This window comes from Botrytis cinerea, chromosome 6, assembly GCF_000143535.2.
Source record: "Botrytis cinerea B05.10 chromosome 6, complete sequence".
In the NCBI taxonomy this organism is placed as follows: Eukaryota; Fungi; Ascomycota; class Leotiomycetes; order Helotiales; family Sclerotiniaceae; genus Botrytis; species Botrytis cinerea.
This window is the reverse complement of record NC_037315.1, coordinates 640,623-656,868: the sequence shown is the minus strand read 5'-3', so window position 1 is coordinate 656,868 and position 16,246 is coordinate 640,623. Positions and strand designations below refer to the sequence as shown.

The 16,246-nt window shown below is 43.6% G+C and overlaps 5 protein-coding genes across 5 annotated transcripts; 1 reads left to right on the top strand and 4 right to left on the bottom strand.

Annotated features, from left to right (window-relative positions):
• The first annotated feature begins 3,525 nt into the window (after positions 1-3,525).
• BCIN_06g01880 (hypothetical protein) lies at positions 3,526-4,763 on the top strand. The gene has a single exon (XM_001560310.2). The coding sequence runs from the start codon at positions 3,643-3,645 to the stop codon at positions 4,549-4,551; it is 909 nt and encodes a 302-aa protein (XP_001560360.2). The 5' UTR covers positions 3,526-3,642; the 3' UTR covers positions 4,552-4,763.
• A 462-nt stretch (positions 4,764-5,225) lies between these two features.
• BCIN_06g01870 (hypothetical protein) lies at positions 5,226-7,613 on the bottom strand. Its single transcript, XM_024693363.1, has 3 exons — positions 7,125-7,613; positions 5,988-7,061; positions 5,226-5,928 (listed from the first exon to the last, which is right to left on the bottom strand). The coding sequence occupies exons 1-3, from the start codon at positions 7,546-7,548 to the stop codon at positions 5,405-5,407; spliced, it is 2,022 nt and encodes a 673-aa protein (XP_024549149.1). The 5' UTR covers positions 7,549-7,613; the 3' UTR covers positions 5,226-5,404.
• A 701-nt stretch (positions 7,614-8,314) lies between these two features.
• On the bottom strand, positions 8,315-9,881 carry BCIN_06g01860 (hypothetical protein). Its single transcript, XM_001560308.2, has one exon. It carries the CDS (start codon positions 9,514-9,516, stop codon positions 8,578-8,580), a length of 939 nt encoding a protein of 312 aa, XP_001560358.1. The 5' UTR covers positions 9,517-9,881; the 3' UTR covers positions 8,315-8,577.
• Positions 9,882-10,481: 600 nt separating this feature from the next.
• Positions 10,482-12,416, bottom strand: BCIN_06g01850 (hypothetical protein). The gene is made up of 4 exons (XM_001560307.2): positions 11,984-12,416; positions 11,621-11,889; positions 11,054-11,546; positions 10,482-10,967 (listed from the first exon to the last, which is right to left on the bottom strand). Exons 1-4 carry the CDS (start codon positions 12,029-12,031, stop codon positions 10,656-10,658), a joined length of 1,122 nt encoding a protein of 373 aa, XP_001560357.1. The 5' UTR covers positions 12,032-12,416; the 3' UTR covers positions 10,482-10,655.
• Positions 12,417-12,619: 203 nt separating this feature from the next.
• BCIN_06g01840 (hypothetical protein) lies at positions 12,620-14,730 on the bottom strand. Its single transcript, XM_001560306.2, has 4 exons — positions 14,246-14,730; positions 13,776-14,067; positions 13,497-13,715; positions 12,620-13,447 (listed from the first exon to the last, which is right to left on the bottom strand). Exons 1-4 carry the CDS (start codon positions 14,482-14,484, stop codon positions 13,121-13,123), a joined length of 1,077 nt encoding a protein of 358 aa, XP_001560356.1. The 5' UTR covers positions 14,485-14,730; the 3' UTR covers positions 12,620-13,120.
• Between the last annotated feature and the right edge of the window lie 1,516 nt (positions 14,731-16,246).

Sequence of the window (16,246 nt, the reverse complement as noted above, 5' to 3'; positions counted from 1 at the left end):
ATGAAATTCATATAGCTGAATGCTGAAGTATCGCTTCGCCTCCACATAAGATTTTCCCCAAGCATTGCGTCAGCCTATTAAAACTTTGCCGAATACATAACATCTCTATCAGTGAGCAAGAGTATGTTGAGGATAAATTCTTATTCTTCAATTCCATGTCTATGTGGTCTATTACCTTTCGATGAAGGATTCCCTAACATGCCAAGTAATATAAGGCTCAATGGGTGCATATGCGAATTGTTTGGAAATGATACTTATTTCATAGGCAGTATATGAGTAGAATGATTATGTACGACGCGGTATGTTTATTGCCTGGATAGTGTGGAACTATAGCAATAGTGAGCACTAGTAGCTGCATACATCCCTAGGTACCTCAACTTCATTCCTCATATCCACAATCCCCAGCAACTCCTTTCTATCTATTGCAAGACAACTTCAACTCCATTAATCACTTATCAGCTCACCCCCCTATCCTCAAGCGTGACACTCAGCTAGCGAAAATGGTTCTCAAACTGTACGGCCCAATTATGTCCACATCCGGCGCGCTATTCACGATTCTCGAGAAGAAAACTACTAGACCAATTGATATAGATCGGTACGCAATAAGAGACTATGGGACTAAGGAGTTTAAAAAGATTTCCTCAATCCTGTATTTTGCAGAGTCTCGAGTCTCTGTAGTATTTTTGTATCTCAGCTCAACACAGGTTCCCCAGAGGCCGCATTAGACTTGGATAATATTTTGGACTGCTTCAGCACAGTTTTTTTCAAGGTGGAAGTATGTCGCGGGAGATGAATTGTCATTGGCGGATTTGTTTCGTCTGCCGAAGGGGGTGGCACTGAAGACTGAGAAATGGAAGGAGGTTCTCATCAAGCATCTGAATGTGGATAAATGGTTTCGAGGGTTATAGGAGAGAGATATGGGTGAGAGCTGGGAGGGAGAGCGGAAACTATTGCTTGCTATGGTAATTGGATCTAGTGTCTGTGATCTGTGGAATGCGCAGTGATAAATTAATCACCCTGTCTATGGGTCTGGATGAGTGGGTGCTATTATCCTCATAAGATGGTGAGATAGATGGCTTTCTGGTATGAAAGTTTTTGGATCGGCCATGAGGAGATTTTAAGCTGGTATATCATATATCGTGTACGTATGTTCCAGCGTTCTCTTAAATTCCTATTGGCATTAGTACAATATATTTGAGTCTGGAATCTTTCTCCAACGCATAAACCTTCAAGTTTTTTAGGGGTGGAGTCAACTCGCATTTTCGGTTCAGAGTATATCGATTACTCGATTCTTATACCATATGCATAACTTGCACTTATTGTTTCAAAGGCTGCATTACGTGGCACTAACACTCACCAATTTTTGAAATTCATTGTATCTTTCCAAGTTAGGATATCCTGACCCATGAACTATTTCTTCCATTGAAAGAAGCAAACCACAGTTACTAGAAGCTTTTCGGCCCATAAAACCAACAAGGCTTCTATTACCCTTCCCAGATACCACCTAGCTACATACCACCCCTAATACTTTCCCACAACCTCCAAAACAATCTTCACCAACTGATCCGTCATCGTCAACATAGGTGAATGTCCCGTCTCCAACTCCCAAACTTTCACCTCCCTTCCCTCCTCCTCAACCGCCTCAAGCATACTCGATTTAAAATCCAAAAACACAGTCATATCCATCCTCGTCACCACATAAGACATCCGAATATCTCTCCATGCCGCTCTATCTTTCAGAGGCTGATACATCGCTTTCCCATTCCAGCGACTCAGATTCGAGATATTTTCTTCGATTTCTGTCTTTGTGACTTTGGCGTCTGGATTTGATCCGATGAGAAGAGTACGAGGATCACTATGCACGTGGGTTTCGTCTTCTGCGATGTTGAATACGATGGAGATTAGCTCTTCGTGGCCGAATAATCGCACTTTATCTATCGTAGCTTAGCCTTCTAACATCATGAATGAGCTGATGTAGAGGAGATGGATAATACCGCCAGATTGACCCTGGGCTTTGCGAGTAGAAACAGCGAATTCGCTAAGAGCGTTGGAACCGACTTGGCCGCCGTAGGAATGCATAAGTATGATGATGAGTTTTCCTTGGGAAACGAGATCAGAGATTAACTAGTAGATAAAGGTGATGCCGGTGTAGAGGTCGGCGGTGGGTGATTGGGTGTCATCAATGGTAGGGAGCGATGGGACGATGAGGTCGTAGGAGCGGGTGGCGAGTGCGGAAACGAATTTTTGATAGTTTTGGGGGTTGTGTCAGGTTCCCGAGCGGAGGAAGAGGGTGGGTCTGACTTGGGGGGTAGACATTTCGAATGTTGAATGTGTTGTGTGGTGGATTATGGGTATGGGAATGATGAGGAGAGTAGATATTGGGAATGGGGTTTCGGGATATCAAGGCTAGGGATAGGGGACACTTCAACGAGGTTCTATCTTGATAATGTACTTATAAGGACAGTGAAGCAATATTGTTGAATTCAAAATTCTGGAATAACAACAGTGGGATATCAACAAACCTTTGTAATACCATGCACTGATAAGTATGTGTGGTCGTTTGTGTATGGTTTGAGGCAAGCAGCAGAGCTATTTAGCGAATAGGAAACTTGGTAGGAGATATCTTGCTCTGCAATTACCTCGAGAATATCTTGGTTTTGATGATTGATTGCTTAATGTACTGTGCTACGATCGGGATGGTTCTAGCTATCTTTATTTCTTGCTTTTGATATGTATTCGCTTCCTAAAATGCTACAATCGACTCTATGAATCCAAGCTCGGAAAAGTAAGCAGGTATATATTTACCCCGCCTTACAGTAGCTACCATGATTAACTACTATCGAAAACCGCTCAACATTTTAATCGTTCTCTGCCAATTTGAATTGAATATTATTTTGAATAATGCTCTGGTCAAAGGCAAGCCGAGTTTGGATTTTAATCCTATTGAAGTGGTAGGTTCATTATGATATTATTGAAGTGGTCAAATCTGGTTTAAGACACCTGTCTAGTGCCACCAGGACACGGGTCAATTTTCGAAAATTTTAATTAATTAATTCATTATATTCTACAATTGTTCGATATCAAAATCTGTCTTTTAAATATCCAATCTCTAATGAATCGTAAAAACAATTCTTAACATAGAAAAAATCAATTTCTTAAAAGATATTTCTGAGTCCATTTGTGCAGTGTCCCGTCAGTCCGTACACCCACTGGTTACCTATTTAGTTAACGCAACACTACCAAAACAGTATCAAACAAATATACCTGTAAACTTACAGATTAGATGTAAATTATCAATTGAAACAAAAGTCTCCATTAGATGAGAAAGTTTAGGGATTAATTACAAGGCAGAATTGCTGTCAACCTGTCAGATACAGGATGTTCCTTCCACATGCTACTGCGTAAATGTTCTAAGCCACTGGATCATTCGCTTCGCCACATTCTGAGAGGGATTTCGATTATTGGGGGGTATATATATGTATGTACTTGAAAATGATTCAAGTCCTGATGATTTGTTTGATTTTTGCTACGCTACGCATTTCGTATTTTATTCGTTAGGGTGATATTCAAAAATCAATTATATTGGCGTTTGGAGTTTATCTACTGTTCATTCAAGACTCCAAGGGAAAAGGGGGGGGGAAAATGACTTTTTCGATTTTCAAAAGGAGGGAAGGTCACGATCATGATCACGACCACGATGAATCAGCAAGCCCAAACCCAAACATATCTCCACCCCCTCGTTACTCCACCAATAATTCGCTTTCTCATCCCCCTCCCCCCTATTCCTCCACTCCACACCCTCCTATACCATCCGAACCCCATTCGTCTCCTGCCCACCTCTCCGAATTAGCCATCGACTACATCCCGGGAACCCTCTTCAACGCATTCAAAACAACTCTTCTAATTTACGATTCTCCTCGCTATCCAAATACCAAACCATCGCCTATTTTCAAAATGACAATCGAAGGCATGAAGAGAATTACGAGTATGTATGTATACGGCGGAAGCATCAAAAATGAGGAGAGGAAAGAGGAAGTGATGTTAGGAGGTGCACAGTTTGATAAATTTAATCGAAAGATAGAGGTGCAGCAGTTAGGGATAGAAGGGGTACAGAGAGAATCGGAATCGGGGATGGAGCACTTTGGGGGTGGGAAGGGGAGGGAGAATGAGGGAAGGTATGACTGGAGATTGCCTAGAGGTCATGAGGGAGGGAAGGAAAAGAGTAAAGAAGACAAAGAGAGAATCTTAGTTTGGCAACAAAAAATCCCATCGACGGCGCAAAAACTCTCATTTTCAAACCCAAATGCGGAGTTAAGGGATAAAGAGTCGGGGGATCTGTATGCAGTGATGAAGTATGATGTTTTTGCGGGGCGAGATATGATGGGGATACAGTACAGGGGAAGTCTCGGTGGTGAGAGTGAAGAAGAGAAACGGGAGTTTCAAATGGGAGTTCTAATTACAGGGTGTGTGGTTGTGGAGAGGGAAAGACAGAGGATTGGGAGGAGGGGGACGATTGGGATGGGCTTGGGGATTGGATTGGCTTCAGGATGATGGGAAGAGGGTTTGATAAGGAGTTGTGAGTGGGAATTCTCGCATGACAGTATGTGTGGTGTTGAAGAAACTTTCGACATGGCAATTCTGTTATTGGAAGCAATGATAGAAATTTTTAGATATATTTTTACATCTGGGTATCAAATTCATGGTCTCAAGAAGTTTCTACCTCGATAGTTTCATGCCAAAACTGCAAAATCAATGATGGATTAATTCGATGATCGATACCCTCTTTTGCTTCTCGCAATGCCGCATCCCATGGTGCGTCGTGAAACTCAGCATTTGACAATATTTCGCGGGATAGTCTATTCTGAAATCGAATTCATTCACACATACAAGACTCAAGATCAAAGAAATTGAAGTCATCAACAAATCGGAACTCATGCTTCACATGCATGGTTGTGAAGACTGGTTAAACTTGGCACGTCATCTCGCTTCTTTCAAGGAGAATCAACATTTTTCTCATTTTAATCATATAGACAAGCGTGGCCATAGCTGAGAAGCTTGCAGAAAAAGAACTGTAGGAATCGATTGTGGAGGAAACAGAAATACACTGGCGGTAGGAGCCAACACTGAGAAGTAGTTGATCACAACTCCATGCTCTCACCCGGCCTAGACCTTGTTGACCTCAGTTCAAAGTGTGTTGTCCTCCCTTAACTGCAATATTCAGTCTTTGTTCCTTCAAGTTATTACAGTCGGTAATCTTGAAACCCGTGCTGTGCTTCAATAGATCCTGACCGGTGTAAAAAATGCGTGGCAGGTGAAATGAAAACACAGAAGTTTCCCTGGTGCGGTCCTTGAACACCACAATTAAAAACATGGACATCATCTTACATCGTAATTGACTGAATGACTAGATTATCGTTATAGTATCGAGATCTCCCAAAAATGGATCTTCAGCCGAAGAGAATTGCCAGATTAAGTGCAGCTGCGTATCACCTTCGAGCAAATGGTAAGGCTTGAAAGAAAGAGTCCCCACTCGCTCAAATTCCCTTTTAACAATCGAGATAGATCGTATTATGAGGCACTCAACAAAACAAAATGGCTCAAAATCCCATGTGATTGGGATTAAATATAATCTTGAACACTCAGATTTCTGAATTTTGATATCAAGACACAATCTCAGAGGGTATGTCTTATTGTTAATTCCAAATTCTTCATCATTATGAAGCCATTCATAGGAATCTGTGGATGCGATGGAAAAGATCTTACCTTTGAGTCTAATGTAACCGGCGTAATACTCGGTGTAAGCGCGACCTGGTAGACTTGAAACCTGGGCCTCGACAACTTCCGCAAGGACTCTACCGCCGTCCCCCATCAAACATTCCATGGAAATGGGTTTAGACCAGTCTAGTGATCCCCATGACCAAGTGGGACCTTAATTTTGGTTAGGAAATCTGGTCAATACAACTTGATATGTGAGATGTTCAACTCACAACGATAGGTATTTGATCGTGTAGGATGTGAATGGTAATTGTTTACAGACCAGAGCAAATTAAAAGGTAGATTCTTCTTCCATAGTCCCGCAAGAGAGACATCATTTAGCGCTGTTTCAAATTCCCGAGCTATTGCACCAATAGCTACCAATCTATCAGATGGATATGTAAGAGAGCATCTCATATATTCACTTATAACTTCCTCCCAAAATTTGTGTCCATGTTCTTGCAAGCCCGATCTCCAATCTTTCGAAAGATTTTTGGAGTCATGACTGTAAACGATCAAGGATGTACCCATAGGGAAGGTTTCGGAAGCTCTTTCTTCCCTGCATTCCCACATTAGCTGTTTCGCAAAGTGTATTGTTCGGGGACTCAAAAGCTGTTCCTGTAGCACCCAAGCCCGTCGATAAAGTAAAGAGCCGTATGGATCAATAAAGGAATTATCGCTTATAGATATTTCAAAAATCCCTTGATGGTCTTTCCTCGTGAGAGACTTACGGACCACTGCCAAAGAAGCTATATCTTCTATGCTGCCAGTATGAAAGAGTCCTTTATTAACAGAATCTTTAGCCGAAGCACTAGATGCGGCGATATTACATCGTGACTGGGCGTACACTCTGTCCATAAGTGCAGCCTCAATGCTCCAGTCTTCTGGAGAATCTTGTATGATGCACAGAGAATCTATCCAAATATATGAGACATTCATATCTCTAGTGAATTGAATAGCATCTTGAAACAAGGCGGGCATTTGATCTGTAGGTATGCTTTTCATCCACGCTGATTTGTGGCTGCTTAATAGTCGTCTTGATTGATCAGATGTAGCTCCCCATCTGTGGCTTAATGTAAAGTACGGTGAATAACGGTCTTTTGAGATTTTCTGTGTCTCAACAAGTCTTATCACGCCACCATGAAGCCCAACATCCACAAGTCGAGTTGGTAGCCATGATATTTTATCCATGCGACATTTTTCGTGATTCTGCGCGCAGTTACTAATCCATTGTGATGCAAGAATGCGACATGAAGGGGCGGAAGTCTTTCCAGGAAGCTCGTATCTTGGATTATCTGCATGTAAATCTTTTTAAGACATAAATAGACTTCCTTCAATGTCAACAAAATAGATAGGAATCCAAGACATACTGGGAACTTTCGTCATTACGAAAATCAAGGAACATTTGTCATATGGACAGTTCAGAGTCGGTTTTACCGAACAAAATAGGTAAGTGGCCTCTTTCGAAGCAGAATTGAAGTTTCCAATTCCGTTTGTGGTCGGAAAAAACTTGAAACTTATGAAAGTATCCAATAATCGAGATATGTCGATTGCGCGAGCTAAACCTCGACGTTCAATTTTCTCCCAAAGCATTGTGCACCAGTCGCAATTACCTTGGACTGATTTTAAAAATTCTTGGCCATTCAAATGGGTGATGCGCTCGTATGAAAGATTGTCACCAGGTTGATGAAAGATTTTCCTACATGTAAGGCAAGGCTCAGCTAGGAGATTCGCATAGGGAGTTTGAGATTTCACAAGCAAGCAGTCGGCTTCGTCGAAATCTCGTTGAGACATTTCACATTAACTTTTTTGAAGAATCTTGTGGATATGAATGCTCTTGTGTTTTCATGAAAACCAACTTGGATGAAAGTCAGCGACAGATGAGATGAGGAGTAATGTAACCGCGGAAGTTGTGGCTGAGTAAAATGACAAGTGGCACCAAACAATAAGCCCTAGCTGTTGTATCTTCATGAATAACTTCATTATGTCTATTTCTTGATCAAGATTCAGTCTTGATATATTCTTCGTCGAGGGGAGATGATTTGCTTCAAATGCTTTATCAATACCGATACTTTCTGTAGACAGCAATGAAAGAGACACGGGGCTCTATCAGCGAATCAAAAATCCAATTATATTGAAATGGCCATCACATAGAGCACAGTGGACTTTTGTAGATCAGATCTTTCCAAAAGTCTATTGTAGCTATCATAATTGACGGAACAACTGAGCGAGAGATATCATACAATCTTATACCAATCGCCACGAGAAAAATATCACGCAGTGCCGACTCAGAACTGATACTTTTTTCCCATTTATACATTTCATACTCTGTGAGCCTAACAATATCATGCATCATGTCAATGGTATATACATCAATTTCTCCTTGAAACAAATTGACAGCTCATTTAGTCAGGTGTTCAGACTGAAGTAAATTGTCACCTGTCTATGAGAGAATTTTTGAGACGCTAAGGCTTGGTAAGCCTACAATTTACATCAACGATATATCTAGCTGTCTTGGCTATACGTAAGTTCTCCAACATCGGTCCCTCGTACAACTTCTTGAATAATTCATCACCTCGAACCCACTCGGGCACTATCAAATACCAGGAGCCGGGACATATCCATCTCTAAGAGAGGAGTTATAAACTCTACATCTAACAATCAGACACCAAGATCGAATGAATACTGAAAATCGGTTTTTGATAATTATTAGATATACTAGTCAATCTGGAATCTACTCCTACGAACAAATTCTCATCATCTCCCTATACATAATGCCCAGGCAAGCCCAGGCAATCGCCATCTCTTCCCCAAGAAAAAAAACTAAAAATCCGGTTCCTCCTCCGGCTGCCCCATCAAACTCCACTGCTCCACCGCATGAATCTCCGCAGGCCACCTATTCGCCAACCTCCTCGCATTCTTCTCCTCCCTCGAAATCCTATGTTCATAAATCCCCGTGACATCATCACGATCCAAATTCGATCTCTTCCCAACACACTTCTTTGCGCGCTTAAACTTCTTCATACCCAACACCAAGACCTCCACCGCGGGCGGTTCCCAAGCCCCATCATTCGCATCGCGATACTCCGAGAGCGAATTCTCCAGCATCTTTTGTATGTGCGAGGGTTTGTGGCCGAGCAGCTGCGACATGGGAACGTCGAGCGGTTCGTGGTAGACGATCGAGGTATTGGGGAGGCCGAGCCATTGATCAAACGGCTCGATGAGCAGGGTAACGGATTGCAGCATGGGGAATTTGTACAGCCAGTTGAGAAGCCAGCGAGATTCGAGAGGCTCGAGATAGAGGCCTTGCGCGAGCCATATGTTTAGGGGTAAGGCGATATGTTGCACTACGGGCGTGATACCGTCGTTTCGATACGAAGCGGGAACGTTTTCTTTGAAGAGAAATTTTTCCATCGTGCCGCTAGTCCAGGATGCAGAGGGTGGGAAGTAGATGGTGTCGGTATTTGGATTCCAGTAGAAATCGGATTCTTCAGTGTTGGGACCGAGCCCATTGCGAATGATGCTTAGAGCTAAAGATCGAGATTCGGAATTGACATGACAGATCGAAGGAATAGCCGAGAAGTCTCCCTGCAGGGAAGCTCGCGTATCGTCATAGGCGTCGACTTTTACCCTGAGCGTCCGGCCGCTGGGAAGTGCATATTTCCAGACATGTAGACGAAGCTCTGGTGGCAGATTACGAAATTGTGGGAAAAGAGGTTCCTCGTCTGAATTCGCGAATATGGATTTGTGATCAAATGACATGATTATGAGTGAGTATCCGTTCCGAGAAATTTGGAAAGAAAGTAAGGGGTATCTCGGCAATGAGCAATAAAGACAACTCTAAAATATTGTCCGAATTTCACTTAATGCTATTTTTGTTTCATATGCGGCTCAATTATTAATCCTAGATTCAATAGGGAAAGCAAGACTTATCAAGGGTGTGAATGGTGGCGGTGTAATATTCTACGCGCGCGATAGGATCTCGGTCTGTTGGAAGCGGTCGACAATCCCTCGACATGTATACCAGCCGCGGTCACATGAACTGAGGGCACTTCACCCAGAACAACAATGTATGGAGAGAATAAGCGCAAGCGCTTCGACAAACTTTCCAAATCGCATGGCCGGGCTGGAATTTGACCACGGCAAAGAAAAAATTGAAATTATGGAGATTGTTGGGTGATGTTTCAGAATCAAAATTACGATATCTGAAATTGAGCCACGGTCGTCAAAAACTGTCCATTTGGCCAACCTTCTCAAGTAGAAATAAATACCTAGGTATACCAATTGATAACATGTAGGTAGGGAGATTTGTTGATCTACATGTTGTATCTAGGCTTTTAACTTCGAGGCGGTCCGTCAAAGAAAAAGTGGACGATGGTGTATAGTATAGATGCTACTGGTCATTGCGGCACAATCCTTGTAATAAGAAACATAGAGTGCTGCTTGAAAATGAAGAGAAGATATAGATAGTGTCGTAACAACTTGAGATAACAGCAGGCCACTAATATATCCATGCATTCACAATGAGAAATTGTTGCCCCATCAATTCGCATTATATTCGTCTAACGAGACGAATATCAATCTTCTTAAACCATCAAAAACAAGACACTTGTCCAATTCCTAGTTCCAATACGAAGCTGAAAGCTCAACTATGATTTCAATAACCAACTCTCATATTGAAAATCTGATATACATTACAACATCATGGTTGGTTTTTGAATGAGATATGGATAGGCAGCCAAATGCCATTAGAACGTAAAATCTTCAATTCTTTCTCGCATGTCTCGCTAAAACATCTCTTTCGACCATGTGGTCTATGTGTATATACATTCACCCAACCGTTATTCTTTATCAACATCTCCCCATTGTCTCTTCAACCAAGTTCCCTTCCAAGTCCCTATCTACCACTTTTCCCAATCATCATCTTTCTTTGCCACAACGCCACTTCCAGTTCCACCACCGCCATTCCTCTTGACAGCCGCAGTTCCAATTGATGCACTTGGTGCATGTTGTCTCTTGGTCCCAGCATCAGCGAAACTATCCCAGAAATCCTTCTTGCTCTCATCAATAGGTACATTCCTAGAAGGACCACCTCCACTACCTTCAACAAAACGATTGAATCCATCTGCGGCGTTTTTGGCTCCAGATTGCGCATTTCGGGCAACTTGAGCAGCGGTAAGTTGCGCTTGTTTGGCTACGTCGGATTCCGCGATCTGGGGAGAAAAGTTGTCAGTTGATGTTCATTATGCGGTCATTAAAACGCTAAAGCCGATATGTGGTATCAGGGAAATGAAATTACCTTCGCAGCAGTAGGTTGTATATAGCCTTCATTAACAGTCTTTGCCGTCTTTCCCACAGTAGTTGTGAACCATCCAAAGCCCTTCGTAAGTGCCGCCACGGGATCTCTTTGTAGATCTTCAAAGCCAGGTAGTTTCGCATTATTATCTTCTCTCTCGATTGGTTGGCTGCCAAATCCTCCATATTTGCCTCCCTGTGAAGGCGGTAAATCCTCAGATCGATTCGCATTCGCTGCTCCAAGTCCAGCAAAATATCTATCATCAACTTTCACTTTGCCATTAGAAGGGCTGCTATTTCTTGCCCCAAGAGGAGTTTGTGACCGGGAGTTGCTGGAACTATGGTTGGAGAAAGATGTGGCAGCAGTTGTAGATTTTGAAGCAGGGGCTTTTGGTACGGGGACGTATTCGCGCTTCTCGACTTTAGCAGTGAGTCGTTCTTTGTATTCCTCTCCAACTTCGCCAGAATATCGCTCGGCAATAGTTGCATCATCCCAACTGTGAATGTGTTAGTTATGTGCCACTGCCCACTGCCCACCGTAATGATTGTGTCGCAAACAAAGTCCACTTACGTGATACCACTCATGACGTTTCTATCATCTTGATCAAAGAATTCCCTCCAAGTCTTATTCCCTCCTTCTCTCATTCGCTCGATTTCTTGCGCCTTGAAAGCATCCATTGTAATACTTCTCACGAAACTAATGTGGACTCCCAATCCGCGGTGAACTCCAGCGCAAGATAGACAGATGAAAACGCCGAATTTTGGGGAAGCCCATTGAGGAGATGGTGCGCCACAGTCGATACATCGATCATTGCCATTGGTTTTGGAAATATCAAGGAGCTACGTTCAAGATATGTTTAGTATGAGTTTTGTTAGAAATGGAGGCAATGGATGTCTGCGCTCATGGATGGGCGCCCCAAAGAGAAGTGAATACCTTTGACCTCGTCTCCGGATCAACCTCCCACATCGCCTTGGAAGTCATTTCTGCTATTGGCGTTGAATCAATTGCTGACTGCGTGTTTCCTGTTCCTCTAATCTCTCGACGTCGAACGGTCGGTAAACTGCCTGCCCAGGCTTCTTTGCGCTCCAAATCTCAATTACTTAATGACGTATTTTCTGGTATCGATTGCCTTGCGCGAGTGTCGAGAGTTCAGTGAGCGAGATTCAATTTATCGATTGGGAGGTATGTATGAGTGGTTATAGATGGTTGTCGTTGAATGTAGATCGCTTGTAGTCTTAATGTGGTGGGGCTTTACAAAGGGGAATTGAAGTTCTAAATTTGGGAGTGTTCGCGCGATGGAGGTCAAACCACGCTAAATGAAATCTAGACCAATCACTTTCCAAGGTTAAATACCTACCTAGATCTCATGATTGTAGGGATTGGGATTGGGATTGGGATTTGGAGAAAAAGGGGCAACCGAAATAAGGGGAGCTACTCAATCATTGAACGGGGAAGCAGGCACGTGGCAGGTTTTGTTCATGAACTTGAGACACTTTCCTATCATAGTTTTGGCTGGAAGCATGGCAGTTCACGTCATATGTTTTATATCACTCTAGAAAGTTATCATTCTGCTGGTAAAATCGTTCACTTTATTATCATTGATCTGATAATGATAGGGTTGTCATCAGTCATTAATCAATAATTTTTCCATGCCCACCCATTCCATATGGAAGCACGTCAGAAAAAAATCTAGTGTACACCCACAGAATGCCAGCAAAATTGTAGTAAGACATAGTTTTTGAAAAAAAAAGAGTCATGAAGAACTATGAACCCATACTCAGAAATGGAAAAGTTAAGTCTGTCGGAAAGAAAGAGCGTAGAAGCCCAAAGATCTATTTAGACGCCATCAACAAATCCACCGAGTTAGTATTCATATGTCCACCTAAAAGAAAATCGTCAAAAAGATGATCGGTTCCAGTGAGTAAATCAAAGGAGCAAATCCATCCTTCCCTCTGAGAGCTCCCACAACGCGCCGATAATGGTCCAAAAGCAACGCATAGCTTTGCATTAGTCTATCATCTGCAGCCCTGTAGGACTCTCCTCTCATTCACATCATACAACGTTTCCTGCTTAAGCAGAAACGGTTTCAGCACCGGCTGGTGGGGCAGCGGCAGTCTCGGCGCTGGCATCAGCAGAGCCAGCGTTGACATCATCATCGGTCTTGTCTGGGCTGTCAATGGCGACCTTGACGGCGATCTCACGTCCTTCAATTTCCTTTCCGTTCATCTCAGCAACGGCCTTTTGTTGTTGTTCCTCGCTAGAAAGAGTAACGAAACCAAAGCCACGACCCTTACGGGGTTCACCTCGGGCTTGGAGCTTCTTAACCATGAAACGGGGGATTGGGCGAAGGGCGATCTTGGCAGAAGTTGGCTCATAGACGGAAAAGAGTTCCTTGAGCTACGAGGTTGTTAGAAAATCCTTCAAAAGAGGCTTAATTGGAACATACCTTATCCTCGTGGAGATCATATGGAAGGTTAGCAACCATGACCTTGTTCTTGGATGGAATTCCATCAGCTGGTGGACCACGCTCGCGACGCTCACGGGGTGGGCGAGTGCTTTGTGGCTTAGCCTCGTTGGACTCAGTAGTGGCTTGGTTGGTAGTTTCGGTCAAAGGGAGAACCTCAGTGGTAGCAGGTGTCTCGGTAGCGCCCTCCTCCGTACGGGACTATAGCCATATCAGTAAACAGTCGTTCTGGGAAATTCATCTCTCAAAAAAAAAACTTACAGCATTGTTACGGCGTCCTCCACGTCCACGGGCACGTCCGCGTCCACGACCAGATTGTCTGCGGCGTCCACCCTCACCGCCAGATTGACCCTCTCCTCCGCTTGCAGCAGTCTCAGTCTTGTCGTTTGTCTCTGGCTTGCGAGCAAGTTGAACAGAGACCTTGCGATCCAAGATCTCCTTTCCAGAAAGCTCAGAGATAGCACGCTCGGCCTCAGTTGGGGTAGAAAGGTCGACGAAAGCATATCCGACTGGACGCTCAGTACGTGGGTTCTTTGGGATAGAGGTGGATTCACTGTGTGAGAGTATCAGCTTATGTAGTAAAAATCGTACAAATTGAACATATTCGGAAGGCGCTGGGGTAGTCGCAACTTCCCAAAATCCGCCAATTTCAGATGGCAAACGAATTTTGATAGAGAATGAAGGTGACGTTGAAGATGACGTGTGCAAGTGAATATCGAGGTAACACTTACATTAAGTATCCCTTGAAAAAGGCTTGCAACTCCCCCTCGGTGGTCGCATATGCGAGGTTACCGATGTAAAGTCTTCTTCCCTCTGCAGCACTGGCCAAAACAGCTTCCTTGTCGGTAGTAGTGTTGGCAGCCTTCTCACCAGTGGTGGTCTCGGCGGGCTTGTCAGAGATGGATGTGTTGCCAAGAGCGGCAGTAACGTCGGTGACGGCGTCAGAAACTTTCTCCACGATGTTAGACATGATGATAATTGATTTGATGGTGTGTGGTAGTTAAGACTGAGTAGAAGCTTGAATTGAATTGAAAATTGATCGACGTTTGCTGGGAGTGTGTTTTAATACTCTCTGAACAAATTTGGGGGAGTTGGAAAAGGGTAGCTAGGTGCCCTAGTGGTCTGGTTTTGGGGAGTTGGTTGAGGTTTTGTTGTGATTGACACTTGATGGAATTCTTGAAGTTGATGTGTTCAAAAGGAAAGGGAGAAAGAAGTCGGGATTGCGCAGTGGGCAGAATATATCAAATTCCAATGGAATCGCTGGGGCAGCCGCATCTTAGCGAGAGGCACTTACCGCAATTGGATTAAAGCCAGTGGCTGAACAGGGCTGGTGATGGGGATTCTCTTCGATTAGAGAATTTTTAGATTAGACAGAAGGCTCGACGCAAAGCAACACGCCACGGCCAGAAGGAAAAGAGAAGACGGCCCTGACTGATTGACCAGGGAAGGGAGAGCCATTGATAAGGTGGCAGGCAGGTGGGTGGCAGGTGGCAGGTGGCACGCGTGGTACGGTGAGAAGGAGATTTGATATCGAATGGGCATGGGGAAATGGCGAAAAGGAGGCAAAGAGGAATGCATGGGCTGATCCCATGGGCGATTCCTGTATTCTACGCTCTACTCATTGCGAGGGAAGCTGATGTTGCGTTGGGATTGAGATATATGATAGCCATGGGTGGATGGGCGAGATAGGAGATACCTAGGCACGGAGGAATCACGGCGTACCACGATTAGATATTGCAATTGATTATATTTCCTGCTGATACTGGGTACGCGATACCCAAGAATCAACTCCCATAGCAAGTGAATGTACAACTCCCATCTATTGCTCCATCAAGTTGAGAAATGGATATTACGGTGTGAGATTCGATGTTGTTCTCGAATGCCACATAACATGGGGAAATAGCGAGAAAGGCAAGGCGAGGCAAGGCAAGGTGAGGAGTCACATCATAAAAGGGGAAGGATTGCTGACTTGGCGATTGGGCGGTTGATTACTTGTCTACCTCTATATGGTCAAGAGCATTATTTTGGAGAGGCGTCGCTAGCACCTACCTGGTACCTGCCGCTGTATGGATCAACAGGATTTCCCGTCACCAGTCTAAGTGTTGTCACTGGAAATGCTTGATGGTTTTATCATGTGACGTGAACACTGGACAGGCGTATGCCAATTGATGAGGAGGGACCTCTATGATGCACAGAGGAGATGGGTGTAAAATCCAATATCAAGAAATCATGAGGGCGCTCTGTGATAGATTCGATAGATGATGATTCACACCCAAAGATGTCATTCTTCTGCTTATGACATCAAAATACGTTCTAGAACCACTTAAATACTCGAGTGTTAACGTATGTGCGATGTGCGGAGTGGGTTGATCTGCTACTGCGGTGTGCATATATCAATATCAATATCCACAACATCGTGGTGGCTGGTGGGTACTCTGTCAAGGATAAAGATGCGTCGCCAGTATATAATCACAGAAATGTCTTCATCAATCTTTGTAAATTCTATTTATTAGAAAGAATAGTCTTTGGTTATGGTTTTGCGCGTGTAGTCCTACCTGTCTTTGCATTGTAAATCTCGCAACAGTATCTAAATTCACATACAGAGTACAGCACCACAATCGTTGGGGGATGCTAACTTTCCATGTTCCCACTCTTTGTGTGTGGTGTTGTCATTATGTACTCACATCATAATCATGAGTATGCCTGCATTGCCGCTTGCTTAGCTGGAAACA